The following is a 14,615-nucleotide window of genomic DNA, read 5'->3' on the forward strand; positions in this document are numbered from 1 at the left end:
AGTTTACCTTTGGAGCCTTTTTTTAAACAATGTAACAACATGGGCTCCCCTCCAATCCTCTGGCACCTCACCTGTGGCTAAGCACATTTTAAATATTTCTGCCAGGGTCCCTGCAATTTCGACACTCACCTCTCTCAAGGTTAGAGGGAATATCATGTCAGGCCCGGGGGATTTATCTCCCTTTATTTGCTGAAGGCAGCAAGCACCACCTCTTCTTTAATCTCTATGGGTTCCATGACCTGTTTGTTTTCCTTCCTTCCTTGTGCACTAGGTCAGTTTCCTGAGTAAATACTGATGCAAAAAAAAACTTTAAGATCACCTTGTTAGGCTCCACACATAGATGACCACTCTGATCTTCTAGGGACCCAATTTTATCCCTTACTATCCTTTTACTCTTAACATACTTCTAGAGTAAACTCCTTAAAGTTTACCTTCACATTATCTGCCAAATCAACCTCGAGTCTTCTTTTTGCCTTCTTGATTTCCTTCTTAAGTGTTTTCTTACATTTTCTATACTCTTCTAGGACCTCGTTTGCTCCTTGTTGTCTATATCTGCTGTACACCTCCCTCTTCCTCTTAACCAGATCACCAATATCCCTTGAAAACCAAGAATCCCTCGGTACCTTTAAACCTGACAGGAACATGCAAACTCTGCCCTCTCAAAATTTCACCTTTGAAGGCTTTCCACTTACTGAACACGTCTTCAACTGAAAACAACTTATCCCAATTCACTCTTCCTAGATCTTTTCTCGTTTCCACAAAATTGGCCTTTCTCCAATTTAGAATCTCATCCTGAGGTCCAGACCTATCCTTCTCCATAATTAACTTGAAACTAATGACATTATGGTCACTGGACTTAAAACGTTTGCCTACACTCCTGTCACCTGACCAGTCTGGTTCCCTAATAGGAGATCAAGTATTGCATCCTCTCTCGTTGGTACCTCTATATATTGATTTAAAAAACTTTCCTGAACAGATTTGACAAACTCCATCCATCCCTTTTACAGTATGGGACTCTCAGTCAGTATGTGGAAAGTTAAAATCTCCTACTACCACAACTTTCTATTTCTTACAGCGGTCTGCTATCTCTCTGCAGATTTGCTCATCCAATTCTCTCTGTCTATTGGGCGTTCTATAATACACCCCTATCAGTGTGGTCACACCTTTCTTGTTCCTCCGATCCACCCATATGGCCTCTGTAGATGAGCCCTCTGGGCTGCCCTGTCTAAGTACAGCTGTGATATTTTCCCTGACTAGCAATGCCACTCCTCCCCCTCTATCACATCTAGAACCACGGAACCCCGGAACATTGAGCTGTCAGTCCTGCCCCTCCTGCAACCAAGTTTCACTAATAGCAATAATGTCGTAATCCCATGTGCCAATCCACGCCCTTAGCTCATCTGCCTTTCCGACAATACTCCCTGCATTGAAATAAATACACCTGAGAACATTTCTATCATGTATATTCCTCTGATTTCTGTCTATGCATGCAGTCCTCTCACAACCTTTATCTTCCTCCACTTCACTATCTACTCTAACACTCTGGTTCCCATCCCCCTGCCAATCTAGTTTAAACCCCCACCCCTGGAGCAATATTAACAAACCTACCTGCAAGGATGTTAGTCCCCAGGTACAAAGCGTCTCATCAGAACAGGTCCTACCTTCCCTAGAACAGAGCCCAATTGTCCAGAAACATGAAGCCCTCCCACCTGCACCTTCCCTTTAGCCATGTATTTAACTGCATTAACTTCCTATCTCTAGCCTCACCAGCACATGGCACGAGATCACAACCCTGGAGGTCCTGTCCTTCAACTTTGCACTTAACTCCCTAAACCACACATGTCAAACTCAGGCCCACGGGCCAAATCTGGCCCGTGATATAATTATATTTGGCCCACAAGATCATATCAAATATGTATTAGAGCTGGCCTGCTGGCCCCCGCGCAAGTATAGCGCATGCACAGCTAATACTACAAATCCCAGAATGCTTTGCAAATGCGTTGGCGCCGGCCCGCCAGCCCGCTAATCGCCCCCACCTCCTCTCTTTACTTTCATTATCATCTGTGACCTGTCGCCTAACTCACATGTAATAAACCCCATACGAAAAATGGCCAAACGAAAGACAGAAAACAGGACCTTTCAAGACAGGTGGGAGGCAGACTCTGATCCCAGAGTTTGATGAACTTGCATCTAAGAAGAGATGCCAAGTATCTGGTTTAGACCCAGGTGCATCCGAGTAAATCACAGTGTAGCAAGCTAAGCTTGGATTCATATTTTCTTTGGTTAACTTTGGACTGTTCATAGTTGAAAGATTGGATTTTCATTGAAGCAAGTTGTTATTTTTTTGACTTGTTGGCTTGTGAAAAAAATACATTTAAAAGGAGCTTAAAGGCTATAGAGAAATATTATTTATTGAATATTTTATTTCTCATTTGTTAATGCTTCTTCTGGAAAGAGTTTAACCAAAACTATTATTAAACATTTATTTTAATAAGAAAAAGTTTAACATTACATATGGTGAAAGAAGAGAAAACGTGCAGATGTTGTTGAAAATTTTCAATAAATATTTAGTTTGGCCCACGACTTAGTCCAAGTTTTTAATTTTGGCCTTCTGTGAATTTGAGTTTGACACCCCTGCCCTAAACTCTCCCTGCAGGACCTCCTCACCCTTCCTACCCACGTCATTGGTCCCTACATGGACCACGACATCTGGCTGCTCACCCTCCCTTCTGAAAATACTGAGAGCTCACTCTCTCTCTCTCACACACACACACACACACACACACACACACACACACACACACACACACACACACACACATACACACACACACACACGCACATGCACGCACGCCCGCATGCACGCACACACACACACTCACATCCACACACATAAGCAGACATGCACACACAAGCATACCCACACAAAAATGCATTCGCACACACTCTCTCACATGCACACAAATGAACACACACATTCTCCCCCACACACAAACACACTCACACATACAGACGCACACATTCACACACACACTCACACATATGGCTCCCACACAAACACCCACACAGCCTGTGTCATGCATTCTTCCTCTGTCACACTCTATCATACACACACTCTCTCATTCACTTACACACACGCACACTCTCTCAAACACATATGCACACACACATGCACAAATAAACACAGGCGCACTCACACACATACAAATACAACACATACAAATACCACATATACAGATCCACGTGAGCATACGTGTGCACGCACACATGCACACACACACACACACACACACACTCTCGATCACACATATGCAAATATACACTCTCAAACACACAATCACACATCCACTCACAATCTCACACACACATAAACACACTCCCGCCCACGCGCGCACACAGCAGAACAAAGTCCCCCTTGTCAGCTCTGATAACCTTGGCTGCAGTCATCGACTGTGTCATTGTGATCTGACTGCACTGTGAAGCTCTCCCTTGTTACAACCGACTTCAGTAAGCTGTAATGGGAAAGTGCCGCGCACGCAGATCCATTGGGAGCTCTCAGGACTCTCCCCTTGCACAGATGAACCCTACCAAGGTAAATCAGAATGTTTCAAAATAACTTGGCAATGTTACACCTTCACTGCAGTGATTTATACGTTTTTGAATCTTTGCAACAAAGCAAATACTTTTACACAGCACCTCCCAGTGTTTGTGCAGTTTATTGAATCCTTTAGTAGAAGGGAGGTCATTCGGCCCATTTTGCCTGTCCTCGCTCAGTGAAAGTGTTATGCCATTAGTCCCTCTCCTCCTCTCCTTCCCCAAATCCCTGCAAACTTCAAGCATTTATACAATTTCTAAAAATCCAGAGAGGGACATGAGAGGAAGCTGGAATCGGGAGCCCTGCTGGAGGATTCAAGATTAAAGATTATTTTATTGTCATGTACTAAAGAAGAATATGTGATTATGATTTGTCTTTTGAAAGGGCAGAGAAAGATTCACCATCAGCAGAAATTGCCTGGTGGCCTCAGGCAGAGAAAGAGAGTCTTCCCCCCACTCCACCCCATGGTCACTGAATGTCCATGGCTTCACCTCCAGAGTTCCCACTGCCTCTGCAGCCACACAGCCTTCTGTCCGAACCATCAGCAGACCGAGCTCCACGGGATCAGTGCAGAGGAGAGGCATTGCGCCCCCCCATGAGGTGCTGTGTCCCCCCCAATACGGTCCGCAGCCTTCACTGACTGTCAGCCCCACCCCAATCCCTCCCACGTCACTAGCGTCTAGGTTGATGTATGCCAGCGACTCTCCACCCACCCTCCCAGCCGGGTCACGAGCATGCATCAAACGTCAGTAGCGTCTAGTGATGCTTGATGCAATAAAAGGAGTGCCCTCGTCCTCCTACATCAGTGGAGTGGATGGTATTAACGACAGGTAGGTCCTGTCCACCAATGAATGAGGCCCCCCCCCCCACTACATGTTAATGCCCCCTCTAATATTCGTTCCAGATCCAAACTTCCGACACAATCAGGAAGCCTCCAGCACCCTCTCACATCCTGGTTCCGGGACCTGGTACCCCCCCCCCACTTCAGCCGGTCTCCAGCTGCCTGGAGCAAGTCCTTTGACCGCTGTCACCAGCAGCCCGCAGCCTACGTGGGCCGCTTGTCTCCTGTCACCAGCAGCCCCACCACCTGTGTGTCCTTCAGACGCAGAGCCCCTCGCTGGTCCACGGCCAGAACTCAGCAGAATCGGTAGGAGGTAAAGAACCGTCTCTGGTCAGAGCCCTTCATCAGGGCTGGTCTCAATGAGGGGTTCAGACCAGAAACACTGGCCATTCTTTACCTCTCACTGTTGCTGCTCACCCCACCCACATCAGACTGATGCTCCTGAGAAATCTGCCTCTTCACACAACGTAACATCATTCAGATCATTCAGATGTTGGTAAAACCCCATATCCCCACTGACTCTATGGATTTCTGCCGAAATTAAAGGCGGGACGGTTGGTGTAGCGGTTAGCGCAATGTCGCTGTGATTTGGGATCGACCGGGGTTCGAATCCCGTGCTGTCTGTAACGAGTTTGTGCATTCTCCCCATGTCTGTGTGGGTTTTCCCCGGGGTGGGGCTCCGGTTTCTTCCCACCCTTCACTGGGGGTGTAGTTTAACAGGGTGTAAATTGGGCAGCATGGACTCATGGGCTGAATTGGCCTGTTACTGTGTTGTATGTGCACGTAAAGATTCCAGGATTCAATATTGCCATGTCATAGTACAAAACATGTTATGTATTGCATGAAATTGCCTTCTGCCAGACGTAAGGCAGGCAAAGTGTCGCCATTAGACTCACCCTGACAGTCAGAGAGAAAGAGAAGCAAAAGAGAGTCCCTTCAGAGTCACTGAGTGTCCATGGATGTGCCCCCAGCATCTCCCGCGGCCTCTGCAGCCACACAGACTCCTGTTCAACCCATCGGCCCCCCCGAGCTCCAGATCCAAACCTCCGGCACCATCAGGAAATCTTCAGTGCCCGAAGCCCCTCTCACCCTCAGCGCCCTCTCGCATCCCAGTTCCGGTGCCTAATTCTCCAGCAGGTTGCAGCCTGTGTGGGACCCTCAGCCATTAAGCCCTAGGAAGATGGATTTAACAGTTTAGTCTAATCTCTAATCTTATTTTAGCCAGGTCACCAATATTCCTTACCTCGGGATTATAAGAGGCAACCAATTTTCAAATGGACACCAGTTTAACTTCTTGTCTGAAATCGGCATCTCCAATAGCGTAGCACTGCCTTAGGACTGGAGCAGACACTGGGAACAGGGCAAATGTTTAACCTTCTGCCTGAGTGACAAAACAATATCATACGTGCTAAAGGGGAAAAGTCGCGGTTATATTAGTCCAATTTTGTTTGCGGTCAGATACGGTTATACTGGAAAGTTAAGGCAAAGTGACTGTGTGTTTAAAAGATGTTGCTGAGGGAGTGCACACTCTTGGTAATGGGGGGTGGAGGGTTTGGAGGACGGCTGGTTTGGGAGGCTGAGATCAGTTCTGCTCAACTCCAAATGGGGTTGCTAGGTGAATGGCATTCCAGCACATCAGCATGAATGTTACGTGGATTTAGGTTCATTAGCCGTGAACCAAATAGGTAACGTCTTGTGCTTTAATCATTCGACAAAGTCCTTACGATAGGGTTCAGAAGCGCATGGACACCCTGCTGTAATAGTCCATCAAAGTATTAGGGATATTAGGATGCTGAGTTCTGGGGCCAGATGGTATTGACTACTAGGCTGCTTGGGATTGGGCGCATGGACTACCAGAGTGCTGGGGATTGGGTGCATTAACTAGTAGCGTGCTGGGGATTGGGTGTATTGACTACTAGGGTGCTGGGGATTGGGTGCAAGGACTACTATGTTGTTTGGGATAGGGTGCATGGACTACTTGGGTGTTGGGGATTGGGTGCATGGACTGCTTGGGTCCTAAAACTTGGAGCATTGTCTATTAGGCTGTGAGGCACTATATGCTGCATTGGTGGGACATGGAAGAAGACAGGATAAGGGTCCAGAGTTAGGAATGTTATGTTTGTGTGCATTTTGTCTGGGATTAGGTTGGGGGTGAAAATAGTTGGGGCTTAAAAGCCAAAAGGAACAGAAGATTTAAGGGAATGAGAGTGTGATTTGGGAAATGATGACACTGATGTTCAACCAGAATGGTTTGAGGCAATTCACCATTTTCTTTTCTCAGGCAGCTTGTCCTAAAAAGTCATTGTGTGTCTTGCTGGTCTTCGCTGCTTGCATAGGGTGTTCAGACTCAAGGACAGTGGAGACACTATGTGGCATAGAGCTCGTGGATACCCTGCAATTCATCTGCTCTAACAGGGGCTTTTACATTGGTGAGAAACCCCAATTTCTCTTTAATTATTACAACATGACGCCTGCAACCATTCGGAGAGGAATGCCGGTACGAGCAGGTGAGTCAAAAGTAACATCCACCAAGGCTGAATCGGAGTTCCCATTGCGAGTAGCTTCATTGGAAGTCAGGGGTGGAACGTGTTAAGATGCAGAGATGGTAGGAGGGAATGGACAGATTGACAGGGGCAGATTTATATGGAAAGGTGGTAATTAAGAGGGTTTGGAGGACAGCTGGTTTGAGAGGCCGAGATCAGTTCTGCTCAGCTTCAAATGGGGTTACTAGATGAGTGGAATTCTGTAGTCTTAACATGAAGGTTACATGGATTTAGGTTTATTAGCCATGAACCTAATAGGTACCATCTGGGGATTGGGTGCAGACTACAGGGGTGATGGGGATTGGGTTGATTGATTACTAGGGTGCTGGGGATTGGCTGTATAGACTACTAGTGTGTTGGGGATTGGGTGCATTGACTACTGGGGAGGTGTGAGAGGTGGTGTGAGATGAGCTAACGAATCCTTAGATACCTTTGCGGGTGGTGTGCATGTTTGTATGGAAACAGTCAGCAACCTGGGAATTTTTAAAAATGTATAACTAAGGTAAATTGTAAGTCATGGGGCTTGTGGTGAGGTAGCTGTGGTGCTTCTTGCTATAAGCAAGCTCTCTCACTTTGCAAAGTGGATAACGTTTCCTTTTCCAGCTGTATATTCGTGCTTGCGTTGAAGCAACTTGCAGGTCCACCTCAACAGAATGGGCCGTTATTTGTTCTTCCTTCCATGGTTGGGGTGTCAGAAACAAGAGGCCAAAGGTTTATGGTGAACCATTGAAGGGATCTGCGGTGTGTGTTTTTCTGCTCCAGGGAGTAGTCGATATCTGGTGGTGCTGCAGTCAGAGACTGTCACTACATTTTAAGTGGGCAATGCAGAGAGGGGAGGACACAATGACTCCTGATGTTGGAAGTTTAAGTGAATGAAGAGAAGCTGGTGGGATTCCCAGCTGGGAAGGCCACATCAATGTCAGGGTTCATGGGGGGGGGTGGGGTGGATGGGGGGGGAAATTAGTCAGTCAACGTTTCAGGTCGGGACCTTTTTATTGAAAAAAGTCCTGACCCACAAGGTTGAGTGCCAATTTCTCACCACTGATGCATCCCGGCCTGCTGAGCCCCTCCAACGTCCCTTCATCCGCATGAGGTTTGGATGGAGGCAGTCCTATAGCGGGCCGACAGGATTCGCAAGGATAGGCAAAGGGCCGGCAAGGATGTGAAGGGGCTGAAGGGCCCGCTTCTCTGCTGTACTATTCCCCCCCCCCACCCAATCCCTCACCCGTCTCTGACCTCGCATGTTCTGCCTTGGTGACCTATCTGCAGCTTCTCTCAAGTCATGACCATTCTGGTGAGACCACGCTTGCTCTGAGGCAATGCAGCTGATCGATTTGATTCACCAGCATTGCTTGAAAGAGTTAAATATTGGACTGGGAACCGAGGGGGAGGTTCGACTTTTGTTTTGTATTTGCCCTTGCTGGGTTATATTTACACTCTGTGATGTGAGACTGAAAGTTCTGACCAGATGTACTTAACCAGGTGTCAGTATGACAGGTCATGTTTACATGCCTTCACTCATACCTTACAGGACATTTCATTCCACGGAAAACTAAACAACAGAGGATTGGCAGCAATTCAGGCCAATCACTGAGCTGTATGATGTAAACATAAGAATCTTCAATGGCTGGGAAGATACCCTTTTATAGAAATGAACGTCTGTAATTCACCCTCCTGTTTATACAACTTCCTCCCTTTCTCTCTTCACCACGTTAACCCATTGTCCACTGTCTGACCATATGGTCTATTCCAGTTGTTCCTCATCCTGGGGTGGTTGGTGCAACATCTTTCCAGCACCAGCGATCAGGGTTGGAATCCCATGCTGTCTGGAAGGAACTTGTCCGTTCTCCCCGTGTCTGCATGGGTTTTCCCAGGGAGGGGGCTCCTGTTTCCTCCCACCCTCAAAACGTACCCGGGGGGGGGCGGTGTAGGTTAATTGGGTGTGAATTGGGTGGCACGGGCTCGTGGGCCGAAATGGCTCATTACTGTGTTGTACGTCTAAATTCTTTGTTCCTCCACGGGCCACCTCAAGCGTTCCTTCACACCATGGAGCACCTTGAACCAATCCATGGACCACTGGTAGGACAGTTGGCTGGCAAGCTTGAGGCCTTGCCAGACCACCGACACATTTTTTTCTGATAGGAAAATGTGCTGAGATTTTATTTTTGCCACAACCTCATTTTATATATTATTTTTTAAAATGATTACAGTAAAACCCCTTGGCATCCAGCACCTATGGGGGATTGGTAGATGCCAACTAAGTTGATATTCCGGTTGCTTGAGATTGCATGTTGCCTGATGGTGAACTAATGGCCACCATATTTTTTACTGGTGGCTTGAGGCTGCCGGTTGGTTGAATTCTGGATAACAGGGGTTTTTGCTGTCTATCCAAGAATGGAGAACAGGGCAGTAAACAAGAAAATCTGCAGGTGCTGGGTCTAGTGCAGTACACAAGAGTGCTGAAGCAACTCAGCAGGTGACGCAACGGCCATAGGAGATCAAAAATGCAGTCGATGTTTCAGGCCTGAGCCCTTTGTCAGACCCAAAACGTTTGAGAGCAAAAATGCAGAAATGCTGGAGGGCCTCAGCCGGTCTCGCAGTGTACATAGGAGGTCCAGGGACCTCCAGAGGGCACATCCAGGCCCTCTCCAACCAAGTGCCATTAACATCGACCTCCAATTTTCTGCTAGCCCACTCCCCTTTCTCCCTCCCTTCCCCATCACTCTGTCCTCTTTCCTCCAGTTCACCCCCTTCCCTCTCCATTCACAGAGCAGTCCTCCCCTCCCCCTGTTTGCTGATGTGCCCTCCCTCCCTTGTCCACCTATGACCTCCTGCTCATAGGACTGTGCTCCTCCCCCTGCCCCTCCCCTGTAGGGTGCCTGTCTACATTTTGTCCATACCTTGATGAAGGGCTCAAGCTCCATATGTTGGTGATGTGTCTTTATCTTTGCTACATAAAGGACGCTGAGTTTCTGCAGCACTGTGTTTTTACTTCATACTTCTTTATGAAATACTCGTGAGCTGGCTGGGTGATTGGCCATTCGCTTCTCTTTAACTCTTCCAATTCCCCATTACCAGTCAGCAAGGTCACCCACCGGAGTCAGCAGAATCGAGGCATCGTGGAGGAATGTTGCTTCCACAGCTGCGACCTCCTGATCCTGGAGACCTACTGCGCAGACCCACAAGAGGCGGCCGGATCCACACCACCCCCATCCCTCCGTGGTCTGCTGTTGCAACGGGTAAGCCACCCACTGCCTCCTCTTCCCGCACCGTCCTGCTGTCCTCCTCCCTGACTTGTCCTGTCAAATGACTCAGCGCGGGTCTGAACCACTCTGACCAAGAACTAGCTGTAATCAAGCATGAACTCATCCCTGAGTTTAACCAGAGCGTCTGGGCAGAGGACACATCACATACTTCCATCAACACTCATTTAAGGGGAATGGGAATAGTGTTTGACCCCGGGGTAAAAAAGTTTAAGTTGAGAGGGGGAAAGATTTAAATGGATCTTTATTCACAGGAATAATTCTTGGAATGATGGGACGAAAATGGGCCTCACGGTCAGCATAGCACTTAGCGCAACGCTATTACAGCCCCAGCGACCTGGGTTCAAATTCAGTGCTGTCTGTAAGGAGTTTGTACATTCTCCCTGGGCGATCTGGTTTCCTCTCACCCCTCAAAACATTCCGCAGTTGTTGGTCCATTGGGTGTAATTGGGCAGCATGGTCTCAAGGGCTGTCTAAATTTAAATTTTAAATTTAAAAATGTTTTTTAAAAATCAACATAGTAGGAACATTTGCCGGCTCTTGGATGTGGCCAAGGAATTTCTTCGGCCAGAGAGCAGTGATCCTCTGGAATTTGCTACCATGGGCGGCTGCGGACGGCATATTGTTGGGGGTATTTAAGGCAGAGATTGATAGGTATCTGAATAGTTAGGGTGTCTGAAGTAATGGGGAGAAGGCAGAGGAGTGGGCCTGAGTGGGAGGATGGATCAGCTCACGATGGAAAGGTGAGGCAGACTCGAGTGGCCTAATATGGCTTCTATATCTTATGGGGTGATAGTATCCAGGTGATGGGTGTGTGGAATGTGTGGTAAAGGTGAGCCCAGTTGCAACTTTCAAAGATAATTGGGCAGGTGTGTGGATAGGGTCACAGGCAAATGGAGCCAGCTTAGGTGAAATGGGCCGAAGGGCCAATAAGGTGCATCTGTGGCTCCTCCACCTGTTCCCATTGGTGGGGAGATCATAACCAGGGGACACAGCCTCAAGATTCAAGGGTAGTGGATCTAGGACGGAGATGAAGAGGAACTGCTTTTCCCAGAGGGTGAGGAATCTGTGGAATTTGCCGCCCATTGAAGCAGTGGAGGCGACCTCCGCAACTATATCTAAGACAAATGCGGCGCTGTTGGCGTAGCAGTTAGCGCGATGCATTTACAGCACCTGTGATCAGACCAGGCCAGAGTTCAAGTCCCGTGCTGTCTGTAAGGAGTTGGTACGTTCTCCCTGTGGCTGCATGGGTTTTCCTTTGGGTGCTCCGGTTTCTTCCCACTGTTCAAAACCTACAGGGGTGGTAGTTCAATTGGCTGTAATTGGATGGTACGGGCTCATGGGCCGAAGGACTTGTTACCATGCTGTATGTCTACATTAAGATTGGATAGCTTTCCACATAGTCAGGGCATTAAGGGATTATGGGGAAAAGGCCGGGAGTTGGAGATGTGCCGATCATCAGATCAGCTGTGATCTCATTAAATGGCAGAGCAGGCTCGATGAGCCAAATGGCCGACTCTTGCTCCTGTTTCTTGTGGGAAGATTGCAGATTCTCCAGACAGCCCATTATTGCCAATGGTGAGACATCCGCCACCTTTCAACAGTGCTGCCCCCTGCCATGGGCCAACCCAGTGTTCGACCCCCACCACTGACCAATGTTTCTTCCTTTGCCGGACAGATCGTAGGGAAACGGTCCCTCGCTGCTGAACAGGCAGACACGCCAGGCGCTGGGAGTGCTCGTAGAGAACCATTAGCTGAAGGCCGGCCCTGCATCCACCAGCCAGATCCAGGAGCCGTGATTGGCAGAGAGAGGGCAGCACGTCATGGCGCAGTACCCTCCCCAATGCCGGGGCAGGATTGATCATTGCCTCGTCTCCCCACCTTCCACAGGGCAGCAAGCTTCTGGGCCCAGCGACAGGGTAGGAACCGATGAAGGTGACCTTTGATCTTTGGCCAATGGACAGCAGAGAGTCGATGCATGGGGAGCACCGAGTTTGGAGGAAGCAGTATCTCCCTCAGTTCAGCCAGGAAATCCTTCAGCTCCCGGGGGCCGACTGCTTTAAACGTGGGGTGGAGAGTTGGGAGAACGGCCGAGGCTCTCCCTCAGTCCCTGGCACCAGGTGATGCCTTTGCTGGGCCCACTGGGCATTGACTGTTCACGGGGCTCTCTCCCTATGGAACAGGTCAGCTGGGTAAAAGGCCTGGGCCCAGGCTCTTCAGAGGGCAGAGGAAGGAATGAGGAAGTCAGGCCCCATCACGGATCTACTGGCTCAATGTTGGCACGGATCCAACAGGTGTGTAGCCATTTACAGCACAGAAAAAGGCCAGTTTGGCTATACTAGTCCATGCCGAACATCATCTCCCTCCTAGTCCCACTGACCCGCATTCGGCCCATAACCCTCCACACCTCTCCCGTCCATATATCCACCCTTTCCTTGAATATTAACCGATCTCACTTCTACCACCTTTGCCGGAAGTTCATTCCACACCCCCTCCACTCTCTGCATGAAGAAATCCCCTAAACTTTTCCCAATCCATGCCCTTTTGTATGAATCTTCCCCACTCTCAGTGGAAAAAGCCTGTCCACATTGAATTCTATCTTTCCCTCATAATTTTGAATACTCTGTCAAATCACCCCTCAACCTTCTATGCACCAGGGAATTAAGTCCCAGCCTCCTCAACCTTTCCCTGTAACTCAAACCCTGAAACTCCAGCAACATTCTCGAAAATATCCTCTGCACTCTCTCTATTCTCTCTCTGTCCGAAAAATGAGCAGGGTTGGGGGTTGGGGGGGTGTCATTCAGAGGCTCAAGTTTGGCTTCTGGTAAACCAACCCTGAAAGCTTACTTTTGGGTTTCAACAAAATAAAATTTGCATTTATTGTCAGAGAACATTCATGACATCACATACAACCCTGAGATTCTTTTTTTAAAATTAAATTTAGGCCTGCAGCCCATTAACAAGCCAACTCGCCCCTACGAGTCCAGTTTACACCCCATTAACCTACACCCCTGTCCGTTTTTGAAGGGTGGGAGGAAACCCCACGCAGACACTTCTTGCAGACATCATGGGATTTGAACCTTGGACCTGATTGCTGGCACTGTTCATGTGGGCCAGGCAGAATTACTTTCTTTTTCAGTCTTTTTATTAGTTTCAATATATTCAATATAGTTTCAATATTGAGTTACAAGTAATCATGAACAAGGTTCATATGAACCCGTGTTATTAAATGGAAAAATTAAAAACCCATATATCCCTGAACTAAGGATCAACCCCACTCAATGAGGCTGCTGGCCACGTTAAGGAGTCCACTACCGATAATAATAACTATAGGGTCATGGGGAAAGAAAAGCAGAGATGATTAATTTTACACATTTCAGAAGTAATTGAGAAAGGAACCCCAAAGGGAAAGAACATTAAGATCCATTGCAGGAGGGGAACACCTAATTTTTTTTTCTCTCTGGAGACAGACATTCCCATCGAGTCCGACAACCACCGAGTGGGAGGGGCGGCACCTTCCCATCTCCCGCAAAAACCGGCCCTTCAGCGATGAGGGAAGCAAAAGCCACGGCACAGGATTGTGAAACAGTCAGCGTCAGATCCCATTCACGCCGAAAATAGCAACGGAAGGGCTAGGGATCAAGTCAATATCAAGAACTGATGATAAGGTGCGAACTATTCCTTGCCGGAAATTAAAGCGAGAAGGATATGGCGAAAACACATAATACAAAGTGCCTTCCTCATTTATGTATTTACCACATTTAGAGGAGATATCAGGACAAAAATTAGCTAACTGAACCTTAGAAAAGTGGGCTCGATGGACTACCTTAAATTGAACAAGGAGAATAATATAATCCCATGTCATTTCGGCAAATAGGAAGACTTTCTTATTACCGGTAACTGTAAACTGTAAACAAACTATGCAAATGTGATGTACATACTGTAAAAAAAATGACATAAATATGGATCCTTATTTGAATCTCTTGATTGAGTTTGTGGCTGAGGAGTCTGATGGTGGAGGGGGAGCAGCTGTTCCTAAACCTGGTGGTGCGAGTCTTGTGGCACCTGCACCTCTTTCCTGATGGCAGCAGCAAGAACAGAGAGTGCGCGTGCTGGGCGAGGTGGACCCTCGATAATCGCTGCTGCTGCTGCTCTCTGACGGCAGCCGATCTCCGATATTCTCAATAGCGGGGAGTGTTCTGCCTGCCATGTCCAGGGCTGTGTTCGCCTTTTGCAGGATATTTTTTTCTCGGGTGGGGGGAGGCCCCCATACCGCACCGTGATGCAGCCGGTCAGCACACCTTCCACCACACCTCTGTAAAAGTTTGCCAAGCCTTGCAATGACATCACGAACCTCGTGGTGAATTAGAGGG

General features: G+C 48.0%; 1 protein-coding gene across 5 annotated transcripts; it reads left to right on the top strand.

Annotated features, from left to right (window-relative positions):
* The first annotated feature begins 3,423 nt into the window (after nucleotides 1-3,423).
* LOC138748438 (insulin-like growth factor II) lies at nucleotides 3,424-14,215 on the top strand. 5 transcript variants are annotated; one of them, XM_069908651.1, is made up of 5 exons: nucleotides 3,424-3,592; nucleotides 6,718-6,865; nucleotides 10,058-10,218; nucleotides 12,426-12,536; nucleotides 13,713-14,215. In XM_069908651.1, exons 1-5 carry the CDS (start codon nucleotides 3,518-3,520, stop codon nucleotides 13,824-13,826), a joined length of 609 nt encoding a protein of 202 aa, XP_069764752.1. In that variant the 5' UTR covers nucleotides 3,424-3,517; the 3' UTR covers nucleotides 13,827-14,215. The 5 variants fall into 5 exon arrangements, 3 of the variants coding, with proteins under 3 accessions (XP_069764752.1, XP_069764751.1, XP_069764753.1); XM_069908650.1 differs by having other exon boundaries at nucleotides 3,427-3,592; nucleotides 6,718-6,943; XR_011348035.1 differs by lacking the exon at nucleotides 12,426-12,536 and adding an exon at nucleotides 11,921-12,161 and having other exon boundaries at nucleotides 3,428-3,592; nucleotides 13,713-13,803.
* Nucleotides 14,216-14,615: the final 400 nt, after the last annotated feature.

Source organism: Narcine bancroftii, chromosome 13 (assembly GCF_036971445.1).
Source record: "Narcine bancroftii isolate sNarBan1 chromosome 13, sNarBan1.hap1, whole genome shotgun sequence".
In the NCBI taxonomy this organism is placed as follows: Eukaryota; Metazoa; Chordata; class Chondrichthyes; order Torpediniformes; family Narcinidae; genus Narcine; species Narcine bancroftii.

Excerpts from the sequence above, each read along its gene's own strand:
- LOC138748438 (XM_069908650.1), top strand. The coding sequence starts at position 3,518 with ATGGGAAAGTGCCGCGCACGCAGATCCATTGGGAGCTCTCAGGACTCT. Across the intron at positions 3,593-6,717 it reads CACAGATGAACCCTACCAAG|GCAGCTTGTCCTAAAAAGTC; the intron begins GTAAATCAGAAT and ends TTCTTTTCTCAG. Across the intron at positions 12,537-13,712 it reads TGTTGGCACGGATCCAACAG|ACATTCCCATCGAGTCCGAC; the intron begins GTGTGTAGCCAT and ends CTCTGGAGACAG.